Source organism: Mesoplodon densirostris, chromosome 2, assembly GCF_025265405.1.
Source record: "Mesoplodon densirostris isolate mMesDen1 chromosome 2, mMesDen1 primary haplotype, whole genome shotgun sequence".
Lineage (NCBI taxonomy): Eukaryota > Metazoa > Chordata > Mammalia > Artiodactyla > Ziphiidae > Mesoplodon > Mesoplodon densirostris.
The window spans coordinates 29,432,391-29,460,339 of NC_082662.1; the positions used below are offsets into that span (position 1 = coordinate 29,432,391).

Here is a 27,949-nt window from a genome sequence, read left to right on the forward strand (position 1 = left end):
CCCCTGCATCGGCAGGCGGACTCTCAACCACTGCGCCACCAGGGAGGCCCCCATTCATGTCTTTTGCCCTAAAGAGGGTCTCTTGTAGGCAGCATATTTTACGTTCTTGTTTTATTATCCAGTCAGTCACTCTGTGCTTTTTACTGGAGCTTTTAGTCCAGTGACATTTACAGTAATTATGTATTTATTGCCATTTTTCCTTGCTTTTCTTTATAGTTTTTAACCACATTTTCATTGTTGATCAATATATTGTTTAGTTTTGCTTATTTATGAACTCTGTATTATTTTTATTTTTTATTTTTTATTTTTATTTTTTTTGCGGTACGCAGGCCTCTCACTGTTGTGGCCTCTCCCGTTGCAGAGCACAGGCTCCGGACGCGCAGGCTCAACGGCCATGGCTCACGGGCCCAGCCGCTCCGCGGCATATGGGATCCTCCCAGACCGGGGCATGAACCCGTATCCCCTGCATCGGCAGGCGGACTCTCAACCACTGCGCCACCAGGGAGGCCCTGTATTATTTTTAAATCATACTGTATATGTTACCACTTTGTTTTATCATTGTATATACTTTTTCTTAAAATTAATTTATTTTTGGCTGCATTGGGTCTTCATTGCTGTGTGTGGTTTTTCTCTAGTTGTGGCGAGTGGGGGCTGCTGCTCTTCGTTATGGTGCGCGGGCTTCTCATTGCAGTGGCTTCTCTTGTTGCAGAGCATGGGCTCTAGGCATCTAGGCTTCAGTAGTTGTGGCACATGGGCTCAGTAGTTGTGGCGCACGGGTTTAGCTGCTCTGAGCCATGTGGGATCTTCCCAGACCAGGGCTCGAACCCACGTCCCCTGCATTGGCAGGCGGATTCTTAACCACTGCACCAACAGGGATGCCTGGCAGGCGGATTCTTAACCACTGCGCCACCAGGGAGGTCCCTTATTGTATATTCTTGAGATTTGTCTGTACTGATCATTTAGCTCTCATTCATTCATCACTGATGTATAGTAGTTCATTATATAAACATTATATATATATATATTTTTAAAGAAGACGTTGGGGGTAGGAGTTTATTAATTAATTAATTAATTTTTGCTCTGTTGGGTCTTCGTTTCTGTGCGAGGGCTTTCTCTAGTTGTGGCAAGCGGGGGCCACTCTTCATCGCGGTGTGCAGGCCTCTCACTATCGCGGCCTCTTGTTGCGGAGCACAGGCTCCAGATGCTCAGGCTCAGTAGTTGTGACTCATGGGCCTAGTTGCTCCGCAGCATGTGGGATCCTCCCAGACCAGGGTTCGAACCCGTGTCCCCTGCATTAGCAGGCAGATTCTCAACCACTGCACCACCAGGGAAGCCCATAATTTTCATTTCTTCATTTTAAATTGTGGTAAAAAAAACACATAATGGGGCCTCCCTGGTGGCGCAAGTGGTTGAGAGTCCGCCTGCCGATGCAGGGGATACGGGTTCGTGCCCCGGTCTGGGAGGATCCCATATGCCGCGGAGCGGCTGGGCCCGTGAGCCATGGCCGCTGGGCCTGCGCATCCGGAGCCTGTGCTCCGCAATGGGAGAGGCCACAACAGTGAGAGGCCCACATACCGCAAAAAGAAAAAAAAAAAAAACAACAACAACACATAATGTAAAAATTTACCATCTTAAACATTTTTAAGTGTATAGTTCCATAATATTAAGTACATTCACGTTTTTATGCAACAAATCTGTAGAAGTATTTTATCTTGCAATACTGAAATTTCTATATCCATTGAACAAAAATTTCCCTCCCCTCTTAAGATTTATACATGTTGTAACATGTATTGGGATGTCCTTCCTTTCTAAGGCTGAATAATATTCTGCTGTATGGGTAGTACCACATTTTGTTCATCCATTCACCTGTTGATGGGCATTTGGATTGCTTCTGCCTCTTGGTTTTTGTGAATGATGCTGCACTGAACACGGCGAGCAAATATCCCTTCATGATTCTGCTTTCATTTGTCTTGGATATATACCCAGAAATGGGATTGCTTGTTCATATGGTAATTCTGTTTTCATTTTGTTTTGAGGACTTGCCATACTGTTTTCGGGAGCGGTGGCACTGTTTTACATTTGCACTAACACAGGGATTCCAGTTTCTCCACATCCTTGTCAACACTTGTCACTTTCTGTGTTTTTGATCGTAACCATCCTAATGGGTGTGAGGTGATACCTCATTGTAGTTTTGATTAGCATTTCTCTAATGATTAGTAATGTTGAGCGTCTTTCGATATGCTTGTTGGCCATTTGTCTTCTTGGAGAAATGTCTTTTTCCAAGTCCTTTTGCCAGTTTTGAATTGGGTTATTTGTTTTTTTTCTTATTGTTGATTTGTAAGAGTTCTTTATATATTCTGGGTATTACCCCCGTCAGATGTATGATTTGCAAGTACTTGCTTCCATTCCATGTGTTACCTTTTCACACTGTTGGTGGTTTCTTTTGACATCCAGAAGTTTTAAAAATTTGATGTAGTAGTCCCATTTGTTTATTTTTGCTTTTGTTGCCTGTGTTTTTGGTGTCATATCCAAGAAATAATTGCCTAATCCAGTGTCATGAAGGTTTTCCCCTGTTTTCTTTTAGGAGTTTTATACTTTTAGGTCTTATGTTTAAAATATATCAAAATTTCAAAATCCATTTTAGTGTATATATATTGGGTTGGCCAAAAAATACCTTTGGGTTTTTTTTTTTCTTTTTTTTTTGTGGTACGCGGGCCTCTCACTGTTGTGGCCTCTCCCGTTGCGGAGCACAGGCTCTGGACACGCAGGCTCAGCAGCCATGGCTCACGGGCCCAGCCACTCCGTGGCATGTGGGATCTTCCTGGACCGGGGCACGAACCCGCGTCCCCTGCATCAGCAGGCGGACTCTCAACCACTGCGCCACCAGGGAAGCCTGTTCCTTTGGTTTTTAAGTAAAAATAAAAGGCACATTTTTCATTTCCACCAAGAACTTCATTGAGCAATGTATTCACCCTTTTGTTCCATTTCTACCATTTTTCAGGCAACTGCATAATTCCATCTTCGCAAGACTTTTTATCTTTTTGAGCAAAGAACTGTTCCAAGTGCCTTTTAACAGTCTTCCAGGGAATTGAAATTTTTTCCATTAAGAGAATTTTGAAAAGACTGAAATAAATGGAAATTCGAAGGTGCAATGTCTGGTGAATATGGCAGATGAATCACAACTTCCCGGCCAAGCTGTAATAGTTTTTGCCTGGTCATCAAAGAAAGATGCAGTCTTGTAGTATCCTGATGGAAGATTATGCATTTTCTGTTGACTAATTCTGGATGCTTTTATAGTCGAATGCTGCTTTCAGTTGGTCTAGTTGGGAACAGTACTTGTTGGAATTAATCGTTTGTTTTTCCAGAAGGAGCTCATAATAGAGGACTCCCTTCCAGTCCCACCATATACACAACATCACCTTCTTTGGATGAAGACCGGAATTTGGTGTGGTTGGTGGTGGTTCATTTCGCTTGCCCCACAGTCTCTTCCATTCCATATTATTGTACAGTATCCATTTTTCATCGCCTGTCACAATTTGTTTTAAAAACGAATGTTTTCCTTACGTTTAAGTAGAGAATCGCACGTGGAAATACAGTCAAGAAGGTTTTTTCGCTCGATTTACGTGGAACCCAAACATCAAAGCGATTAACATAACCAAGCTGGTGTAAATGATTTTCAACGCTTGATTTGTATATTTTGAGTATGTTGGCTATCTCCCATGTGGTACAGCATTTACTGTTCTCACTTAATGTCTCGATTTGATCACTGTCAACTTCAACTGGTCTACTTGACTGTGGAGCATTGTCCAGCAACGAATCTTCAGCACGAAACTTTGCAAACCACTTTTGACATGTTCAGTCAGTCACAGCACCTTCTCCATATACTGCACAAATTTTTTTTTTGCATTTCAGTTGCGTTTTTACCTTTCTTGAAATAATAAAGCATAATATGCCGAAAATGTTGCTTTCTTGCGTTTTTACCTTTCTTGAAATAATAAAGCATAATATGCCGAAAATGTTGCTTTCTTGCTTCCATCTTCAATATTAAAATGGCTACACAAAAGTTCACCATTTTTGCTGTTTTTTTTTTAAGTACTTGCTGATAAGACAGCTGTCACAATACAGCTGTCACAAAATTGTTTTGAATGAAGTTTAAAGACAGCTAAGTGCTGCTAGAGCCATCCTACAGAAAAAGACAAATGAACCTTTTGGCCAATCCAATACTAATTGATGTTGCTAGTTTTTCCATTACAAATCTTTCCTCTGTGAACATCCTTGCATGTTTTCTGATTCATACAAGAAAGTACCATGTATGGAGTTCAATGTGAAATCTATTTCTTGTGGTGAGTCTGTCAAAAACAAGTTTAGAATATATTTCTTTAGGACAGGAATTGTCAAACTTTTTCTCCAAAAGACCATATAGTAAATATTTTAGGCTTTATAGGTATGCTTTCTCTGTTACAGCATTCAGCTCTGACTTTTTAGCATGAAAGCAGTCATAGACAATACAAGAAGGGATTAGAGTGTTTGTTTCCAATTAAACTCTATTGGCACTGAATTTTGAATTTAGTGTAATTTTCATGTGTCAAGAAATATCTTTCTTTTGATTTTTTTTTTAACCACTTAAAGATGTGAAAACCGTTCTTAGCTCATGGGTTATACAAATACAACATAGGTGGCTTCTGGATTTAGCATGCAGACACAATTTACCTACCCCTGCTCTAGGGTGTATATGGAAGGTGATTGCTCAGGCATTGGATGTGTACATTCTCAACTTACTAGAAATGCAAAACTCATTTTTTTCAGTAGTTTCATCCATTTATAATTCTACCATTGTTTAGAGTTTTGGTCACTATGCATTTGGCCAACACTTGAGATTATCAGACTTTTAAACTTTGTAATTATAGCAGGTATAACATGGAATTCATTTTTAAAAATTTACATTTTCCTGATTAATAATTTAGTTGAACATTTTTTCATGTTTTTTTGGCCATTTCTGATTCCTCTTTTGCAAAATCTGTTGCCCACTTGCTATTGGGTTATTGGTCTTAACTGTATTGTAGTTCTCTAAATATCCTGAAGAATAAACTTGTCAGTTATAGATATTGAAAATAAATTTTCCTAACTCATGACTTATCTTTATAAGTCTTTGCATAAGCAGAAATTAATTTTAATTTATTTGAATGATAATAAATGTATCAGTCTTTTCCTTTATGGTTTGATTTTTTTTTTTTTTTTTTTTTCTTTTTGCGGTATGCGGGCCTCTCACTGTTGTGGCCTCTCCCGTTGCGGAGCACAGGCTCCGGGTGCGCAGGCCCAGCGGCCATGGCTCACGGGCCCAGCCGCTCCGCGGCATATGGGATCCTCCCAGACCGGGGCACGAACCCGTATCCCCTGCATCGGCAGGCGGACTCTTAACCACTGCGCCACCAGGGAGGCCCTGATTTTCTTTTTTTTAAAAATTTTATTTAGGTAAACCTTTTCTAGGTGGAGGTCAGAAAGATCTTTCATATTATTTCCTAAAATGTTCATTGGTTTTACTTTATCATAGAATTAACTGTTTTATGGTTTGACTTAGGGAACTAATTTTATTTCTTTCCATAATACTAACAAATTGTCTCACCACCATTTATGAAATACTATTTCCTTTACATAGTTACCTGAAAAGCTACCCTTTAGTGTATGCCTATGGGCTTTTTCTCCACCTTCTCCAATGGAAGTTTTGTTTATTTCTGTGCCATGTTCCTTTAATTAATTTAGTTTTTATAATAAGTCTTGATAACCTGATGGTTGACAACATCCTTGAAAATTTTTCTTCAGGAATGTTTCACCTGTTCTTGCTACTGTTCATTTTAGAAGTATCTTGCCAAGTCGCTAACAAAACAAAATCAAATAAGCGCAAAATTTTGATGGGATTGTCTTTGAGTCTATAGATGAACTGAGAGAGAATTGGCATGTTTATGATAGTGAGTCATTCTGTCTATGAACTTTGTGTGTCTCTTCATTTATTTAAATCTTTAATGCTTTTCAATAAAATTTTATAATCTATAAAGGATTATCTTAGAAGATTTTATATTATATTTTAGCATTTAAGTCTTAGTTTGATATTTATTTTTGGATTTAGGATAAGATTGGGGTCCACTTTCTTCAGATGAGTAGCTGATTGTGCTGACATGTTAAAAATTTATCTTTTCCTCTTAGTAGTTAATATTTTTATCAGTGAATTGAATTGGCGCTATGAGGTATATTTAGGTTCTATATATAAGGGAATCTTTTTCTGTATTTCTGTTAAATTCTATATTTATATATTTACATGTTAATTTTTACAGTAAATATTAATATTTAATTCTATACTGTCATTGATTTTATTAGTATATATTATTATAAGAAATATTTTTTGGCATTGAGGTATAGACATTTATCTGCTATGTCAAGCCAATGTCTTAGTTTTAATTTGTTATTTTAAAGCTTTTCTTTAGGCTGTTCATCCACTGAATTTTAATGTGATTGTATTGAAGATCCAAAAATAGTCCGTTGGAATTCTAATTGAAAATGCATACCTTTATATGTTACTTTTTAGGGAGAATCAGTAGTTTACTATATTTTTCTATTCAGGAGCAGACTATATCTTATACAGATTTTGGTTTATGCCATTTACTTAAATTTTATAGTTGCTTACAAGTAATATGTATTGTGCTTTTCTTGTATCATTTGAACTTTGCAAATGGAGTTTTTTTTTCCTTTCTACGTTCTTATTACAAGAACAGTCTATTATTTTACTTAATTTCCTTATTAAATCTAATAGTCTTTTAAAATTTGAGTCTAGTTTTCCAGTCATAAAACCGTAACAACTAAAAATATTTTATTTCTTTATCCCAATGACTACTCAAATTATGTATTTAATGTTTTTGCCAGACCTCATAGGATTTTATTGTAAGTGATAATCAAGGTAGTTGTTGTCACTTTTGACTAATTTTTGAGTCCAGTTAAGTAGTTCTCATATTTTATCATTTAGGGATAATTATTGTAGGTTTCTGTCACATTTGCTAAGGCTTTATTACATTTTTAAAAATTATTATTCCCATTTTACATTGAGGAATGGGTGAAGAATATTAGTATTTAAAAATTACTGGGATCAATTTGCTAATATTTCATTAAGGATTTTTCTAACAGACTTTGTGTACGATTGGAGTTATAGCTTTATGAAATGTTTTATAGGATTCACCAATAAAACCATCTTGGCTTGGAGATTTCTTGGTGTGAGTTTGTAAATTATGAATTCAAGTTTTCAGATAGATACAGGATTATTTATATTTTATATTTAATCTTGTGTGAGATTTGGTAAATTGTGTTTTTCAAGTAATTTGTTCATTTCATTTAAGTGGTCTTTGTCTTTTGAATTACAGTTTTTTTAAAAAATGGGAACGATAGTAGCAACTCATTGTAGTTTTAATTTGCATTTCCCTGCTGACTAATGATTTTGAATATCTTTTCAGTGTGTGTATTGGCCATTCTTTTTTTTATAGATAAATTTATTTATTTTTGGCTGTGTTGGGTCTTCGTTGCCGTGTGCGGGCTTTCTCTAGTTGCGGTGAGCAGGGGCTACTCTTTGTTGCGGTGCGCGGTCTTTACATTGTCATGACTTCTCTTGTTGCAGAACATGGGCTCTAGGCAGGCAGGCTTCAGTAGTTGTGGCTTGTGGGCTGTAGAGCTCAGTCTCAGTAGTTGTGGTGCACGGGCTTAGTTGCTACGCGGCAGGTGGAATCTTCCCAGGCCAGGGCTTGAACCCGCGTCCCCTCCATTGGCAGGCAGATTCTTAACAACTGCGCCTCCAGGGAAGCCCATATTGGGCATTCTTAAAATGTTCTTTTGTAAAGTGTCTGTTCAGATCTTTGCCCCTTTTAAAAATTTGTCAGTTTTTCTTTTCTATTATTAAGTTGTAAGGGTTTTTTACATATTCTGGATACAAATCTTCTGTTTTATAGATCATTAGAAATAGATGTGGATAACTCTATCTCCATCCATCTGTATCTATATGGCTCTTTCCATATCTGTCCATCCACCCACTCATTCATTCATCCATCCATCCATCCATGTATTCTGTGGCTGACCTTTTCATTATCTCAGTGGTGTCCTTTGAAAAGCACAAGTTTTAATTTTGATGAAGTTCTGTTTTTTAATTATTATATTTTTGTGGGCTGTATTCTGACTAGAAGACCTATTGCAAGATCAAGAATATGTTCATGTGTTTATTCCTAGAAACTTAATAGTTTTAGCCTTATCTTTTAGTTTTTATTTTGTTTCTTTTCTTTGCTATTTTAAAATTCATTTATTTTCTTTCTTTTTTTCTTTTTTCTTTCCTTTTTCTTTCTTTTTTTTTCAGGTCTTAGTTGCAGCACACGGGGTCTTCATTGAGGCATGCGAGATCTTTCGTTGCAGTGGGGGCTGTTTGTTGTTGTGTGCGGGTTTGCTCTCTCTAGTTGTGGTGCTCAGCCTCCAGGGCGCATGGGCTCTGTAGTTAGCAGTACGCGGGCTCTCTCATTGAGGTGTGGGAGCTAAGTAGTTGCGGCACATGGGCTTAGTTGCCCTGTGGCATGTGGGATCTTAGTTCCCTCACCAAGGATCAAATCCGCATCCCCTGCATTGGAAAGCGGATTCTTTACCACTGGACCACCAGGGAAGTCCCTAGCCTTAGCTTTTATGACTAGGTTTATTATCCATTTCAAGTTAGTTTTTGTGTATAGTGTTATTTAAGAGTCAAAATAAATAATTTTTGCATATGGATATCTAGTTGTATCAGCAATATTTATTGAAAAGATTGTTCTTTCTTATTGATTTACCTTGGTATTTTTGTTGAAAATCAGTTGATCTGTATGTTTGAATTTATTTTGGGACTCAGTCTGATCCAAGGATCTGTATGCCTTTCCTTAAGTCAGTACCTCACTGTCTTAATTACTTTATTTTTATATTAAATCAGATATTCTAAGTAATTTTTTTCAAAGTTGTTTTTGCTATTCCAGATCTTTTGCATTTTCATGGAATTTCTTAGAAGCACCTTGTCATTTTCTATAAAAAAATCTTCCTGGGTTTGTGATTGGGATTGGGTTGGATCTATAGATGAGTTTGGGGAGAACTTCTATCTAAATACTAGTGTTTTCCAATTCATGTGTATGATATGTCTTTCAATTTATTTAGCTCTTCTTTCCTTTCAGCAGTGTTTTGTAGTTTTCAAGTACAGGTCTTATGCATATTTTGTTATCCCTGTACATTTAAAATTTCTTGTGCTATTGTAAATGAAATTTTAAAAAATAAATTTGCTGAAGTATAATTTACAGATAAAAATATACTGTATTTTGAAATCATTTTTATTTATTTATTTATTTTTAAATTTAAAAAAATTGAGGTATATTTGTTTTACAATGTCGTATTAGTTTCTACTGTATAGTGAAGTGGAGTTCCCTGTGCTATACAGCAGGTTCTTATTATTTATCTATTTTATACATATTAGTATTGTATGTTAATGCCAGTCTTTTTTTTTTTTTTTTCTTTTTGCGGTATGCGGGCCTCTCACTGTTGTGGCCTCTCCCGTTGCGGAGCACAGGCTCCGGATGCGCAGGCCTAGCGGCCATGGCTCACGGGCCCAGCCGCTCCGCGGCATATGGGATCCTCCCAGACCGGGGCACGAACCCGCATCCCCTGCATCGGCAGGCGGACTCTCAACCACTGCGCCACCAGGGAGGCCCTAATGCCAGTCTTTCAATTCATTCCACCCTCCTTTCCCCCCTTCATGTCCATACGTTTGTTCTCTCTGTCTGTGTCTCTATTTCTGCCTTGCAAACAGGTTCATCTGTACCATTGCTCTAGATTCCACATATATTTGTTAATATACAATATCGTTTTCTTTCTGACTTACTTCACTCTGTATGACAGTCTCCAGGTCCATCCACATGTCTACAAATGATCCCATTTCGTTCCTTTTTACAGCTGAAATCATTTTTATTTTAACTTTAACTTTGAAATAATTACAGACTTATAAAACAAGTTACTATAAGGCATTCAACTCTGTTCTTAAAAAAAATTGCTTTGTCTATTCAAGTCCTTTGCATTTATACATAGAATCAACATGTAAATGTATCAATATACAGATAAGCCATTAGGAGTTCTATTGGAATTGCATTAAATCTGTAGATTAATTTGGAGGAGAATTGACATCTTAAATATATCCACGAGCATGGCATATTTCTGAATTTATTTAGTTCTTTAAATCTGTAAATAATTTCTAAATTATTAAATTTCTAAATAACCTTTTGTAGTTCTCAGTCCATAGATTTTACACATATTTAAGAAACTTAGGGCCTAGAGACTTTGGTGGGGCTAATGGCAGATTCCAGGAGGGCTCATGCCAAGGAGTACTTCCCAGAGCTTCTGCTGCCAGTGTCCTTGTCCCCGTAGTGGGCCACAGCCACCCCCCGCCTCTGCAGGAGACCCTCGAACACTAGCAGCCATGTGGCTGACAGGGTCTTGGTACTCCGGCCAGGTGTCAGGCCTGTGCGTCTGAGGTGGGAGAGATGAGTTCAGGACATTGGTCTACCAGAGACCTCCTGGCTCCATGTAATATCAAATGGCGAAAGCTCTCCCAGAGATCTCCATCTCAATGCTAAGACCCAGCTCCACTCAGTGACCAGCAAACTAGAGTGCTGGACACCCTATGCCAAACAACTAGCAAGACAGGAACACAACCCTACCCATTAACAGAGAGGCTGCCTGAAATCATAATAAGGTCACAGACACCCCAATACACACCGCCGGACGTGCTCCTGCCCACCAGAAAGACAAGATTCAGCCATCCACCACAACACGGGCACTCGTCCCCTCCACCAGGAAACCTACACAACCCACTGAACCAACCTTAGCCACTGGGGGCAAACACAAAAACAATAGGAACTACAGACCTGCAGCCTGTGAAAAGGGGACCCCAAACACAGTAAGTTAAGCAAAATAAGAAGTCAGAGATACACACAGCAGATGAAGGAGCAAGGTAAAAACCCACCAGACCAAACAAATGAAGAGGAAATAGGCAGTCTACGTGAAAAAGAATTCAGAGTAATGATAGTAAAGATGATCCAGAATCTTGGAAATAGAATTTAGAAAATACAAGAAACGTTTAACAAGGACCTAGAAGAACTAAAGAGCAAACAAACAATGATGAACAACACAATAAATGAAATTAAAAATTCTCTAGAAGGAATCAATAGCACAATAACTGAGGCAGAACAACGGATAAGTGACCTGGAAGATAAAATAGTGGAAATAACTACAGCCGAGCAGAATAAAGGAAAAAGAATGAAAAGAATTGAGGACAATCTCAGAGACCTCTGGGACAACATTAAACACACCAACATTCGCGTTATAGGGGTCCCAGAAGAAGAGAAAAATAAAGGGACTGAGAAAATATTTGAAGAGATTATAGTTGAAAACTTCCCTAATATAGGAAAGGAAATAGTCAATCAACTCCAGGAAGCGCACAGAGTCGTCCCATACAGGATAAATCCAAGGAGAAACATGCCAAGACAGACATTAATCAAACTATCAAAAATTAAATACAAAGAAAAAATATTAAAAGCAGCAAGGGAAAAACAACAAATAGCATACAAGGGAATCCCCATAAGGTTAACAGCTAATCTTTCAGCAGAAACTCTGCAAGCCAGAAGGGAGTGGCAGGACATATTTAAAGTGATGATAGGGAAAAACCTAGAACCAAGATTTCTCTACCCAGCAAGGATCTCGTTCAGATTCAATGGAGAAATTAAAACCTTTACAGACAAGCAAAAGCTAAGAGAATTCAGCACCACCAAACCAGCTTTACAACAAATGCTAAAGGAACTTTTCTAGGCAGGAAGCACAAGAGAAGGAAAAGACTCAGAATAACAAACCCAAAACAATTAATAAAATGGTAGTAGAAACATACATATCGATAATTACCTTAAATGTAAATGGATTAGATGCTCCAACCAAAAGACAATGACTGGCTGAATGGATACAAAACCAAGACCCATATATATGCTGTCTACAAGGGGCCCACTTCAGACCTAGGGGCACATACAGACTGAAAATGAGGGGATGGGGGCTTCCCTGGTGGCGCAGTGGTTAAGAATCTGCCTGCCAATGCAGGGGACGAGGGTTTGTGTTCCGGTCCGGGAAGATCCCACATGCCGCAGAGCGGCTGGGCCCGTGAGCCATGGCCGCTGAGCCTGCGCGTCCAGAGCCTGTGCTCTGCAACGGGAGAGGCCACAACAGTGAGAGGCCCGCGTACCGCAAAAAAAAATTAAATAAATAAAATAAAAAAAAATGAGGGGATGGAAAAAGATATTCCATGCAAATGGAAATCAAAAGAAAGCTGGAGTAGCAATTCTCATATCATACAAAATTGACTTTAAAAACTGTTACAAGAGACAAAGAAGGACACTACATAATGATAAAGGGATCAATCCAAGAAGAAGATATAACAACTGTAAATATTTATGCAGCCAACATAGGAGCACCTCAATACATAAGGCAAATACTAACAGCCTTGAAGGGGGAAATCAACAGTAACACAATCATAGTAGGGGACTTTAACATAGCACTTTCACCAGTGGATAGATGATCCAAACTGAAAATAAATAAGGAAACACAAGCTTTACATGATACATTAAACAAGATGGACTTAATTGATATTTACAGGACATTCCATCTAAAAACAACAGAATACACTTTCTTCTCAAGTGCTCATGGAACATTCTCCAGGATAGATCATATCTTGGGTCACAAATGAAGCCTTGGTAAATTTAAGAAAACTGAAATCATATCAAATATCTTTTCCAAATACAACACTATAAGACTAGATACCAATTACAGGAAAAAATCTGTAAAAAATAGAAACAAATGGAGGCTGGAGAATACACTACTTAATAACCAAGAGATCACTGAAGAAATCAAAGAGGAAATCAAAAAATACCTAGGAACAAATGACAATGAAAACACAATGACCCAAAACCTATGGGATGCAGCAAAAGCAGTTCTAAGAGGGAAGTTTATAGCAATACAATCCTACCTCAAGAAACAAGAACCATCTCAAATAAACAACCTAACCTTACACCTGAAGCAATTAGAGAAAGAAGAACAAAAAAATCCGAAAGTTAGCAGAAGGAAAGAAATTATAAAGATCAGATCATAAATAAATGAAAAAGAAATGAAGGAAACAATAGGAAAGATCAGTAAAACTAAAAGCTGGTTCTTTGAGATGATAAACAAAATTGATAAACCATTAGCCAGACTCATTAAGAAAAAAAGGGAAACGACTCAAATCAGTAAAATTAAAAATGAAAAAGGAAAGTAACAGCTGACACTGCAGAAATCCAAAGTATCATGAGAGATTACTACAAGCCCCTATATGCCAATAAAATGGACAATATGGAAGAAATGGACAAATTCTTAGAAAAGCACAACCTTCCAAGACTGAACCAGGAAGAAATAGAAAATATAAACAGACCAATCACAGGCACTGAAATTGAGACTGTGATTAAAAATCTTCCAACAAACAGAAGCCCAGTATGATATGGCTTCACAGGCAAATTCTATCAAACATTTAGAGAATAGTTAACACCTGTCCTTCTCAAATTCTTCCAAAATACAGCAGAGGGAGGAACACTCCCAAACTTATTCTATGAGGCCACCATCACTCTGATACAAAAATGAGACAAAAATGTCACAAAGAAAGAAAACTACAGGCCAATATCACTGATGAACATAGATGCAAAAATCCTCAACAAAATACTAGCAAACAGAATCCAACAGCACATTAAAAGGGGATCATACACCATGATAAAGTGGGGTTTATCCCAGGAATGCAAGGGTTCTTCAATATACACAAATCAATAAATGTGATACACCATATTAACAAACTGAAGGAGAAAAACCATATGCTAATCTCAATAGATGAAGAAAAAGCTCTCGAAAAAATTCAACACCCATTTATGATAAAAACTCTCCAGAAAGTAGGCATAGAGGGAACTTACTGCAACATAATAAAGGCCATATATGACAAACCCACAGCCAACATCGTTCTCAATGGTGAAAAACTGAAACCATTTCCACTAAGATCAGGAACAAGACAAGGTTGCCCACTCTCACCACTATTATTCAACATAGTTTTGGAAGTTTTAGCCACAGCAGTCAGAGAAGAAAAAGAAATAAAAGGAATCCAAATCGGAAAAGAAGTAAAGCTGTCACTGTTTGCAGGTGACATGATACTATACATAGGGAATCCTAAAGATGCTACCAGAAAACTACTAGAGCTAATCAATGAATTTGGTAAAGTAGCAGGATATAAAATTAGTGCACAAAAATCTCTGGCATTCGTATACACTAATGATGAAAAAGCTGAAAGAAAAATTAAGGAAACAGTCCCATTTACCATTGCAACAAAAAGAATAAAATACCTAGGAATAAACCTACCGAAGGAGACAAAAGACCTGTAGGCAGAAAACTATAAGACACTGATGAAAGAAATCAAAGATGACACAAACAGAGGGAGAGATACATCATGTTCTTGTATTGGAAAAATCAACACTGTGAAAATGACGATACTACCCAGAGCAAACTACAGATTCAGTGTAATCCCTATCAAACTACCATAAAAAAATAAAAATAAAAAAAAATACCATAGTATTTTTCACAGAACTAGAACAAAATTTCCATATGGTCCTTCCACTTCCACAAAGGACTCCGAATAGCCAAAGCAATCTTGAGAAAGAAAAACAGAGGTGGAGGAATCAGGCTCCCTGACTTCTGACTATACTACAAAGCTACAGTAATCAAGACAGTTTGGTTCTGGCACAAAAACAGAAATATAGATCAGTGGAACAGGATAGAAAGCCAAGAGATAAACCCATGCACATATGGTCACCTTATTTTTGATAAAGGAGGCAAGAATATACAATGCAGAAAAGACAGCCTCTTCAATAAGTGGTGCTGGGAAAACTGGACAGCTACATATAAAAGAATGAAATTAGAACACTCCCTAACATCATACACAAAAATAAACTTAACATGGATTAAAGACCTAAATGTAAGGCCAGACACTATAAAATGCTTAGAGGAAAACATAGGCAGAACACTCTATGACATAAATCACAGCAAGATCCTTTTTGACCCACCTACTAGAGAAATGGAAATAAAGACAAAAATAAACACATGGGACCTAATGAAACTTGAAAGCTTTTGCACGGCAAAGGAAACCATAAACAAGACCAAAAGACAACCCTCAGAATGGGAGAAAATATTTGCAAATGAAGCAACTGACAAAGCATTAATCTCCAAAATTTACAAGCAGCTTATGAACCTCAATAACAACAAAAAAAAAAAACCAATCCAAAAATGGGCAGAAGACTTAAAGAGACATTTTCCAAAGAAGGTATACAGATTGCCGACAAACACATGAAAGGATGCTCAACATCACTAATCATTACAGAGATGCAAATCAAAACTACAATGAGGGATCACCTCACACCGGTCAGAATGGCCATCAACAAAAACTCTACAAACAATAAGTGCTGGAGAGAGTGAGGAGAAAAGGGATATCTCTTGCACTGTTGGTGGGAATGTAAATTGATACAGCCACTAAGGAAAACAGTATTTTTAGTAAAAAACTAAAAATAGAACTACCATATGACTCAGGAATCCCACTACTGGGCATATACCCTGAGAAAACCATAATTCAAAAAGAGTCATGTACCATAACCTTCATTGCAGCTCTACTTACAATAGCCAGGACATGTAAGCAACCTAAGTGTCCATTGACAGATGAATGGATAAAGAAGATGTGGCACATATATGCAATGGAATATTACTCAGCCATAAAAAGAAATGAAATTGAGTTATTTGTAGTGAGGTGGATGGACCTAGAGTCTGTCATGCAGAGTGAAGTAAGTCAGAAAGAGAAAAACAAATACTGTATGCTAATACATATATATGGAATGTAAAAAAAAAATGAGGACACAGGGAGGGGGAGGGATAAGCTGGGACGAAGTGAGATAGTGGCATGGACATATATACACTACAAAATGTAAAATAGCTGGTGGGAAGCAGCCGCATAGCACAAGGAGATCAGCTCGGTGCTTCGTGACCACCTAGAGGGGTGGGATGGGGGGGTGGGAGGGAGACGCAGGAGGCAGGAGATATGGGGATATATGTATATGTATAGCTCATTCACTTTCTTTCAAAACAGAAACTAACACACCATTGTAAAGCAGTTATACTCCAATAAAGATGTTAAATAAATAAATAAAAATAATGGGAAATTTAGGGCTTGCCTTGTGGCACAGTGGTTAAGGATCCACCTGTCAATTCAGGGGCCACAGATTTGAGCCCTGGTCCAGGAAGATCTCACATGCCGTGGAGCAACTAGGCCTGTGTGCTACAACTAATGAGCCTGCACTCTAGAGCCTGCGAGCCTCATCTGCTGAAGACCCCACGCCTGGAGCCCATGCTCTGCAACAAGAGAAACCACCTCAATGAGAAACCTGCGCACTGCAACGAAGAGTAGCCCCCGTTCTCCACAACTAGAGAAAAGCCCTCTCATAGCAACGAAGACCAAATGCAGCCAGAAATAAATAAATAAAATAAATATATTTATTTAAAAAAAAAGAAATTTGGCCTTCTTATTTTTTGTGTTTTCAATATTTTGTCTGGATTTTGTGTGTGTGTGGATGAATTGAGGGACAGTTTTCCCCCATAGGACTAGCCAATTTTTCTTTTCAAAGTTAGTGAATAATAATCCATTCTTTCCTTAGTAACTTGAAATGTAATATTCCTATTTTTTATTCTATTATAATGATTTAAAAAATTTTTTTAAGTTTCCAGTTGATCATTATTATCTTTGTAGATGCCTTTTCTCAGGCCGAGGATCTTCTCTATATTTGCTGAACGATTTTTTTCAGTGAATGAATATTTTGTCAAATGGTTCATTTTCATCTGCTGAAATGATCATGTTTTTCTTTATTGTGTTAATGTGGTGAGTTGATTTTTGAATCTTAAACTCACCTTGCATTCATGGGATAAATCCTACTTTGTCATGATCTATTATTTGTTTCATATCTTTTAAATCTCAATTTGCTAATATTTTAAGTATGCTGATTTTTATGTACCTATGTTTATGAAGGATATTGGTATATAGTTTTCTTTTGTTGTCACGTCTTTCTCTGGTTTGATTCCAGGGTGATAATGGCTTCATACAATTAGTTAGGAAGTGTTCCTTTCCCTTATATTTGCTGAAAGAGTTCATTCAAGATGGGTATTATTCTTCCTTAAATATTTTACTTCGTTTACGTCACCTGGGCTTGATGTTGTTCATATTTTCTATTTATTGTGTGTAACTTGCACCTTTCAAGACATTTTCTCATAAGACAGCACAGTCTGGTAGAACTTTCTGTGACACTTGAAATGTTTTATATGTACACTCTTAAAGTACAGTAGCCACTGACTACCTGTGGCAGTTGAGTACTTGAAATGTGATGAGTGTAGAGCTGCAGTTTTAATTTTATTTAAATTGTCACAGGTGGCTGTTGGCTTACTGCACTGGCTATTGTAGCTCTAAGTTGTAAATTCATTTCTATAAAATTGTTAATAAATTTTAAATTTACTGTCATAAAGTTCATAGTTTTAAAATTTGTTTCTATAAAGTTGTTTGTAGGTAATTCCCTGGGGTCCAGTGGTTAGGACTCTGTACTTCCAGTGCCGGGGGCCCAGGTTTGATCCCTGGTTGGTGAACTAAGATCCTGCAAGCTTCACAGTGTGGCAAATATATATGTATGTATGTATGTGTGTGTGTATATATATATATATATATATATATATATATATATGTATATATATATGTATGTATATATATAGAGAGAGAGACACACATACACACACACACATATATATGGAGATACAAAGTTGTTTATAATTTTTTCTTAATTTATTTTTACTCTCTAATGAAATCTTTAGTGCTCTTTTATTCCTGAGATTGGTAATTTGTGTCATCTTCTCTTTGTCTCCTTTCCTCCCCGCTCAACTCTCTTTGTATTTTTGCATTAAAATATTTTAAGGGTAAAATACACAGAAACTAAAATTTACCATTTTATCATTTTTAAGTGTCCAGTTCAATAATGTTAATTACACTCATATTGTTGTGCAGCCAACCTCCATAACTGTTCATCTTGCATGACTGAAATTCTTTTCTTTTTTTAAAAAATATTTATTTATTTGTTTTGCTGTGCCCAGTCTTAGTTACGGCATGCGGGATCTTCGTTGCATTGTGTGGGATCCAGTTCCCTCACCAGGGTTTGAGCCCGTGCCCCCTGTATTGGGAACGCGTATTCTTAGCCACTGGATCACCAGGGAAGTCCCCCAAACTGAACTAGACAGCTCCCTGTTTCTCCTTGCAGCTGTGTCAACCACCTTTTTACTGTCTGTCTGTATGAATTTGACTACTCTGGGTACCTCATATAAGTGGAGTCATAGTGTTTGTCTTTATGGGACTGGCTTATTTCATTTAGCATAATGTCCTTGAGGTATATCTATGTTGAAGCATATGTCAGAATTTCTTTCCTTTTTTAAGGCTGAGTAATATTCCATTGTATGGATATATCACATTTTATCAGTTTATTCATCAGTGGACAGACACTTGGATTATTTCCATCTTTAAGCCATTGTGAATAATGCTGCAATGAGCATGGTGTACAAATATAAATATCTCTTACAGACCCTGCTTTTAATTCTTTTCAGATTATATGGTAATTCTATTTTCAGCTTTTTGAGGAACTGCCATACTGTTTTCCATAACAGCTGTACCATTTTGCATCCACACCACTAGTGCACAAGGGTTCCAATTTGTCCACATCCTCACCAGTGTGGTTATTTTTGTCCTTTTGATGGTAACCAGCCTACTGGGTGTGAGGTGATATCTCATTGTAATTTTCATTTATATTTCCCAAATGGTTAGTGATGTTGAACATCTTTTTTTTTTTCTGGTACGCGGGCCGGGCCTCACTGCTGTGGCCTCTCCCGTTGCGGAGCACAGCCTCCGGACGCACAGGCTCAGCGGCCATGGCTCACAGGCCCAGCCGCTCCGTGGCATGTGGGATCTTCCCAGACCGGGGCACGAACCCGTGTCCCCTGCTTTGGCAGGCGGACTCTCAACCACTGCGCTACCAGGGAAGCCCATGTTGAACATCTTTTTCATGTCTTGTTTGCCTTTTGTACTTCTCTCTCTTTATGGTCAGTTTGTCTAGGAGTTTATCATTTTTGTTCTTTTCAAAGATCTTGCTCTTGGTTTCCTTAGTTTTTCTTCACTGTTTATTTTCTATTACATAGACTTTTCTTTTATCGTTAGTTTTCCTTCTACTTTGTACTTGATCTTTTTCTTGCTTCTGAAGCCAGAAGTTTAGGTCATAGATTTTAGAATTTTTCTTGATACAAGTGTATAAATCCGTAAGTTTCCCTCTGAGGACTTCTTTTACTGCACTTCTCAAATTTTGGTAAGTTGTGTTTTCATTGCCATTCAGTTCATATTTTTAATTTTCCTTGTGATTTCTTCTTTGACCTATGGCTTTTTTTCAAAGAAGTATTTCTAAATATTTGGGGGTTTTCCACATGTGCTTTTGTTATTGAATACATTTTGATCAAAGTAGATATTCTGTATGAGTTCCATTGTTTGATAATTTTACCATGCAGTATTTCCATCATTTATCATGTGATCAGTGTTGGTGATAGTTCCACGTGTATTGGAAAGGAATATGTGTTCTGCCATTTTGGAGTTAACATTTTATAATGTCATTTAGGTTTAATTGATAGCATCTTTTCAGGTCTTGTCTATTTTTCTTGATTTTCTGACTGTTCAATTACTGGCAGAGAAATGTTGAACCATTCATATATTACTATGGGGTTATCTGTTTTTGCTTTTAATTCTGTCAGTTTCCATTCTCTTGTTGAGATTCACCTTTCCATCAGGTGTCTTTTTCCTTCTAGCTAAAGAACTTTAACATTTCTTGTCATGCAGGTCTGTTGGTAACATATTCTTTCAGCTAAAAATATTTTTATTTCATCTTCCTTTTTGAAGATTATTTTCTCTTATAGAATTCTAGGTTGACAAGATTTTTTTCCTGGTACTTTTAGGTTCAACTGCTTTAGAAAGTATTTATTTCTTCAAATACCGATCTCTGCAACTCCAATTAAATATGTTAGCCTGCTTAATATTGTATCACATGTCTGACACTTATTTTTCAACCTTAAACTCTATGCTTCTTTCTGTATAATTTTTTACTGCCCTCTCTTCCTGTTTCACTGTTATTTTCTTCTACATGGTCTAATGTGCAGTTAACCCATTTAGTTGATTTTTCATTTCAGCTGTATTTTTCAGTTTAGAAGTTTCTTTTTAAAAAATACAGCTTCTAATTTTATTCTCATCAAGTTCATGTTTTCCATTAAATCTTTATACTTTTTTGTAACTTTTCAAGTCCTTTGTGGTAATTCTAATTCCATCATTTGTATTATTTCCGGCCCCATTTCCATTGGCTGAATTGTCTTCTGGTTATGGCTCTCATGTCTTGCTTTTTCAAATGTGTGATAATGTTTGATTGGATGCTGGGTTACACTGTAACATTGCTGAGTGTCAGATTATATTTTATATTCTATATTCTCTTTCCTTTAGGAGAGTTGATTTTCATTCTGACATGCAGTTAGTTTGTTTTGGATCAGCTTGATCTTTCTGAGACTTTTTTTTTTAACATCTTTATTGGAGTATACTTGCTTTACAATGTTGTGTTAGTTTCTGCTGTATAACAAAGTGAATCAGCTATATGTATACATATATCCCCATATACCCTGCCTCTTGTGCCTCCATCCCACCCTCCCCATCCCATCCCTCTAGGTGGTCACAAAGCAGCGAGCTGACCTCCCTCTGGTATGCAGCTGCTTCCCACTAGCTATCTATTTTACATTTGGTAGTGTATGTATGTCAGTGCTACTCTCTCACTTCATCCCAGCTTCCCCTCCCTCCCATGTCCTCAAGTCCATTCTCTGCATGTGCATCTTTATTCCTGTCCTGCCCCTATGTTCATCAGAACCATTTTTTTTTAGATTCCATATATATGTGTTAGCATACAGTATTTATTTTTCTCTTTCTGACTTACTTCACTCTGTATGAGAGACTCTAGGTCCATCCACCTCACTACAAATAACTCAATTTTGTTTCTTCTTATGGCTGAGTATTATTCCATTGTATATATGTGCCACATCTTCTTTATCCATTCATCTGTCAGTGGACATTTAGGTTGCTTCCATGTCCTGGCTATTGTAAATAGAGGTGCAGTGAACATTGTGGTACATGACTCTTTTTGAATTATGATTTTCTTAAGGTATATGCCCAGTAATGGGATTGCTGGGCTGTATGGTATTTCTATTTTTAGTTTTTTAAGGAACCTTCATACTGTTTTCCTTAGTGGCTATATCAATTTACATTCCCACCAACAGTGCAAGAGATATCCCTTTTCTCCACACCCTCTCCAGCATTTATTGTTTGTAGAGTTTTTATTGATGGCCATTCTGACCGGTGTGAGGTGATCCCTCATTGTAGTTTTGATTTGTATTTCTGTAATGATTAGTGATGTTGAGCATCCTTTCATGTGTTTGTTGGCAATCTGTATATCTTCTTTGGAGAAATGTCTATTTAGGTTTTCTGCCCATTTTTGGATTGGGTTGTTTATTTTTTTGATATTGTGCTGCTTGTAAATTTTGGAGATTAATCCTTTGTCAGTTGCTTCATTTGCAGATATTTTCTTCCATTCTTAGGGTTTTTTCCATTGTTCTCATGTTGTTCATAGTTTCCTTTACTGTTCAAAAGCTTTTAAGTTTCATTAGGTCCCATTTGTTTATTTTTGTTTTTATTTCCATTTCTCTAGGAAGCTGGGTCAAAAAGGATCTTGCTGTGATTTATGTCATAGAGTGTTCTGCCTATGTTTTCCTCTAAGCATTTTATAGTGTCTGTCCTTACATTTAGGTCTTTAATCCATGTTGACTTTACTTTTGTGTATGGTGTTAGCGAGTGTTCTAATTTCATTCTTTTACATGTAGCTGTCCAGTTTTCCCAGCACCACTTATTGAAGAGGCTGTCTTTTCTGCATTGTATATTCTTGCCTCCTTTATCAAAAATAAGGTGACCATAAGTGCATGGGTTTATCTCTTGGCTTTCTATCCTGTTCCATTGATCTATATTTCTGTTTTTTTTTTGCCAGTACCGTACTGTCTTGATTACTGTAGCTTTGTAGTATAGTCTGAAGTCCAGGAACCTGATTCCTCCAACTCTCTTCTTCTTGCTCAAGATTGCTTTGGCTATTTGGGGTCTTTTGTGTTTCCATACAAATTGTGAAATTTTTTGTTCTAGTTCTGTGAAAAATGCCATTGGTAGTTTGATAGGGATTGCAGTGAATCTGTAGATTGCTTTGGGTAGTATAGTCATTTTCACAATTTGATTCTTCTAATCCAGGAACATGGTATGTCTCTCCATGTGTTTGTATCATCTTTAATTTCTTTCATCAGTGTCTTATAGTTTTCTGCATAGAGGTCTTTTGTCTCCTTAGGTAGGTTTATTCCTAGGTATTTTATTCTTTTTGTTGCAATGGTAAATGGGAGTGTTTCCTTAATTTTTCTTTCAGCTTTTTCATCATTAGTGTATAGGAATGCCAGAGATTTCTGTGCATTAATTTTGTATCCTGCTAGTTTACCAAATTCATTGACTAGCTCTAGTGGTTTTCTCGTAGTAGGATTTGAGACTCGTTTTTAAAGCTTTTTAGGGCAGCCCTAGGATTGGCTTTACTTTAGAATTAGTTTAGCCCTACTTTTATTTCATTTTCAAAAAATATTTATTTATTTATATTTTTGGCTGAACCGGGTCTTAGTTGTAGCACACAGGATCTTCATTGACGCCTGTGGGGTGTTATATTTGCAGCATGCAGGATCTTTTAGTTGCATCATGTGGGATCTAGTTCCCTGATCAGGGATTGAGCCCTGGCCCCCTGCATTGGGAGTGTGGAGTCTTAACCACTGGACCACCAGGGAAGTCCCCCAGCCCTACTTTTAATGTGTGACTTTTCAGAGGTCTCCATTGATTCTCCCAGTTGTTTGACCAGGTCTCTTTCTCTTTTGTAAAAATAGACTTTAATTTTTAGAGCATTTTTTAAGTTCACAGAAGAATTGAGCAGAATGTACAGAGTTCCCATATGTTCCCTCACATCACACAAGCATAACCTTCCCCACTGTCTCATGTGTGGTTTACTTTCAGGCAGATAATTTCTAGTCCTCTTTCTGTGGGTCTTTGTCTTTTCTTTGGTAATCTGTCCTGCAAATACCAGCTCCTTTAGCTTTCTCAGTCTGTTGTCTCCCCAGTTTATTGAGACTGGTGTTCTCTACTTGAGTTTTCCCTCTCTATACTGGAACTTGCTATATGTTCCCAGGCAGAAAGCCTAGGACAGTCACCTTGTTAGTTCGTTTTCTCAGACATCACAGTCTTTTGTTGATTGTTGTCCATACTTTGAATACATTTGTTTTATATATTTTGTTAAGCTTTTTATTCACAGCAGGAGAATTATTCTTCTATCAGTACTGTGCCACAGCTGGAAGTAGAGTTTTATGACAGTGAATTGTAGCTAGTGCCTAATTTACAATTTCTTTGTTCTAAATCATTAAAAAAATTTTTTAATTTTATTTTTTGTTTTATTTTTGTCTGCGTTGGGTGTTTGTTGCTGCGTGTGGGCTTTTCTCTAGTTGCGGCGAGCGGGGTCTACTCTTTGTTGCAATGCACGGGCTTCTCATGCAGCGGCTTCTCCTTGTGGAGCTTGGGCTCTAGGCATGCGGGCTTCGGTAGTTTTGTCACTCGGGTTCAGTAGTTGTGGCTCACGGTCTCTAGAGCACAGGCTCAGTAGTTGTGCTACACGGGCTTAGTTGCTCCACGGCATGTAGGATCTTCTCGGACCAGGGCTCGAACCTGTGTTCCCTGCCTTGGCAGGCAGATTCTTAACCACTGAGCCACCAGGGAAGCACTGTTCTAAATCATTTTGGATATAGCTCACAAATAGTTCTGGAGATAATTGCTCTAAGGACTTTCCTATGCCTATTTAGCTTCGTATGTTTTTCTGGCATGATAGAGTTATACTGTGTGAACTACACTCAGCAATATTCCTGTAGGCAGGGCTCAGGAAATCTTTTCTGCAAAAGGCCAAATAGTAAACATTTAAGCTCTGTTGGGTGTAGTCAGAAAACATGGTGTCCTGTGTATTCTTCTCTTCCTCCTCTTCCTCCCTCTCCCTCCCCTCTCTTTTGTCTTCTTTCTTCTACTCTCTCAAAAATGTAGTAACTATTTTTAGTTCAGGGGCCATCCCTTGGTCAAGGGTTGTAGTTTACCAACCGCTACTATAAGATTGTTCAAGTAGGACTTTTTCTTTCTTTGTTTAAATCTCTGTTGACCATTGTCGCAGGTAATACGTGCCAGTAGATTGGTGTATCTTGTGTTTAATGAGTTCATGAGAGTAACAGTGTGGAATTGTTATAAGTTTACTAATGCCATTGAAGGGGGAAAAGTGCAAGTTACTATGTTTCTACAGTTTTTTTTTTGTGTGTGTGGTACGCGGGCCTCTCACTGCTGTGGCCTCTCCTGTTGCAGAGCACAGGCTCCGGATGCGCATGCTCAGCGGCCATGGCTCACGGGCCCAGCCGCTCTGCGGCATGTGGGATCTTCCCGGACCGGGGCACGAACCCATGTCCCCTGCATTGGCAGGCGGACTCTCAACCACTGCGCCACCAGGGAAGCCCCGTTTCTACAGTTTTAAAGCCCTTAAAAATGATTATTTTAATGTTGCATTTTTTCCCGGTTAAAAGGGATAAAAAATTAGGTTCAGGACTGGAACAGATCCTTGTTTATCTGTAAATATATTAGAGAAGTTTTAGAATTAGCAGGAATAGCAGGAATGTTGTAGAACTGTGGTTTGGGATGCATTTGGAACTGTCTCTCCATACCTCTGTGGCATTGTGCTTCTGCAACTATTAGCATAAATTACTTTTGCTTTTGTTTTGTTAAAATGTCCTTGTTTTCTACTTATAGAAGAAACATGTTTTCTGAAATGTTATAAAAACATATAAACATTTTATTCCATTAAAATGTACAATATTCTGTTGTAGTGATATATTTCAGTTTTAATAGACCCTGGACAATTTTTAGGTACATGCACAATATATCCATTTATAGATATCTCTGATCTTCTTGATCATTGCTTTCAGAGCACTGTAAATGTCAATGAATAAAGTCTGTTGTATTTATTTCAGTTGTCCTCATAGTGATGAAGAAATAGTTAATGTGTTTTGTTTTATAATGTGTGTTAAATTATATTTTAGCTTTAATAGTGTACAAGTGGATTATTGAAATTAGTAAAACGTAACTGATTTCTATTAGAGGTGTTTCAAGTGTTCGCATTTGTTAATCACCTTTTAGTAAGTTATAAAATCAAGTTGTTCTAAGTATTCCACCGGTTTCAAACTGTTTTTTCCCCACTGTTGGAACAAATAAAAGCAAAAATTAGTGAAAGTAAGTTCTGTGAATCTCACTTAGGAGTCTCATCTCTCCTCATTGAATGTATAGAATGAACAGTGGCATACCTTAATAGTATGCCACAGTAACAAGACGTATTTAAATGAAAACAAGAAAAGAGAGCTGTAATCTTTTTTTTTTTTTTTGTGGTACGTGGGCCTCTCACTGTTGTGGCCTCTCCTGTTGAGGAGCACAGGCTCCGGACACCCAGGCCCAGCGGCCATGGCTCACGGGCCTAGCTGCTCCGTGGCATGTGGGATCTTCCTGGACCAGGGCATGAACCTGTGTCCCCTGCATCGGCAGGTGGACTCTCAACCACTGCACCACCAGGGAAGCCCCTGAGAGCTGTAATCTTTAGTTATGACTCCCTGATAAAACTAATTCATCTTCATTAGTACTTAACATGGGTTGTTTGTGAACTATCATAAATGGTTCATCTCTGGTGTGGTAGAGCATTCAGTGGTTCATCTTTGTAGGTATAACATTCAAAGGGATGGTTGACCACTTGGGGTTTTGTGGAATAAATTCAGCCATCTGATAAGAGATTGGACTTGAATCTGAAGATCACTGTTCAGCCTCTGAGTACAGTGATTTATTACCTGCAGTTTATTTATGCCTGGTTCATAAAAAACTAGAGCCTGTTACTCAAAGTGTGGTAGGGCATCAGCAGTATTAGCATCACCTGAGAGTATGTTAGAAGTCAGATCCTTGGCTGCCACCCTTGACCTGCTGAACCAGAATCTTTAGAAGTGAAGCTCAGGAATCCATTTCCAAGCTCACCAAGAGATTCTGTTATCCAGTAATTGTTGAGAGGCATTGTTTAGTTCAGTGATCCTCAAGCATTGTTGTGCATCAGAAGCAAAATTATCTTAGGGGTGCTTGTTTTTGTTTTGTTTAAGACATTTTTAAAAATTGAGATAAAATTGACATATAACATTGTATTGGTTTTAGGTATACAACACAATGATTTGCTCTATGTATATATTGCAAAATGATTACCATAATACATTTAGTTAACATCCATTACCACTGTTTTTTTAAAATTTTGAAACACTGTTAGAAATATATTTTACATTGAGACCTACTTGTGTGTGTGTGTGTGTACAGGTGTTTTGTAGCATTACTTGTTGTCACTCTGAATTATGTTCTTTGTTTTCTATTCTAGCCTATTAAAAAAAAACAAGTCATGGCCCTGGCTCACTAATGGGTTGATACTTGGAATTTGAAAGAACACTGGATTGTTGTGTTTCACTTATTGTCCCATTTTCATGAAAAGTTTTCTGTTGGTTATTGGCCTTTTAGTAGCTAAGATTCTTTTTCAGCTTAGGATCATAATTAAGAATTACCATTCTTCTTGTTACTGTAAATTGAGAATGAGGATCTGTCATTAAGGGAAGAAGCTAGAGTGGCTATTGAGGAGCATCTAGTAGTTTCAGACAAGGACAGCTTGATTCAGCTCTTGATGGATTGCATGCTTACCAAGAGTCAGTTGTTCCCAAACCTGTTTATTCAAGTAGTACTTGTCATTGTAATTAAATAATTTTTATTGTACCATTTTGACACTAATAAAATTTCCTCTGAAAAGTAAATTGTTGTTTCTGTGAATAATTTTAATGCTTTAGAAAGACTTAGTAGGTAAAGTCAGTAAAAAGGTGGAGGGGCAAGTGTCTTTATTTTCTCATTCCATTTTTAAAAAATATTTATTTATTTATTTAACTTATCTTTGGCTACATGGGGTCTTAGTTGTGGCACATTGCAGCACGTGGACTTCTCTCTAGTTGTGGCATGAGGGTTTTCTCTTCTCTAGTTGTGGCATGTGGGATCCAGGGTGTGTGGGCTCTGTATTTGTGGCGTGTGGGTTCCAGACCGTGTGGGCTCTGTAGTTTGTGGCATGCAGGCTATCTCTAGTTGAGGCGCGTGAGCACAGTAGTTGTGGTGTGAGGGCTTAGTTGCCCCATGGGCAGGTGGGATCTTTGTTCCCTGACCAGTGATCAGACCTGTGTCCCCTGCATTGTAAGGCGGATTCTTTACCATTGGACCACCAGGGAAGTCCTTCATGCCATTTTAAAGAAACCAAAGTTGCAATCATGAAGATTGCATTATGGCTGTGATTTGTTCAAGAAAGAACTCAAATTAGCATACCCATTTCCAAAGTCTTGATTGATCATCATTGATTGGCCAAGGTGCTTTTTTATATATTCCAAGTAAAAATAAATGTTTAAGGCCTGTAAGTTTCATTTTTAAGATTTCTGACTTTATTGGTCAATGATTGGCCAATGTGCTTTTTTA

At 37.6% G+C, this 27,949-nt stretch overlaps 1 protein-coding gene across 8 annotated transcripts in view; it reads left to right on the forward strand.

Moving 5' to 3' along the window:
• Positions 1–27,949, forward strand: part of ZMYM4 (zinc finger MYM-type containing 4) — a 188,087-nt gene that overhangs the window by 90,791 nt on the left and 69,347 nt on the right. Inside the window, exon 3 of one of the 8 annotated variants that reach the window (XM_060089463.1) lies at positions 3,366–3,450. The exons of the other annotated variants lie outside the window; for them this stretch is intronic. Within the exon in view, the coding sequence (XP_059945446.1) occupies positions 3,429–3,450 (22 nt within the window). The 5' untranslated portion in view covers positions 3,366–3,428. The remainder of the gene's footprint in view (positions 1–3,365; positions 3,451–27,949) is intronic. 8 annotated transcript variants of the gene reach the window in all.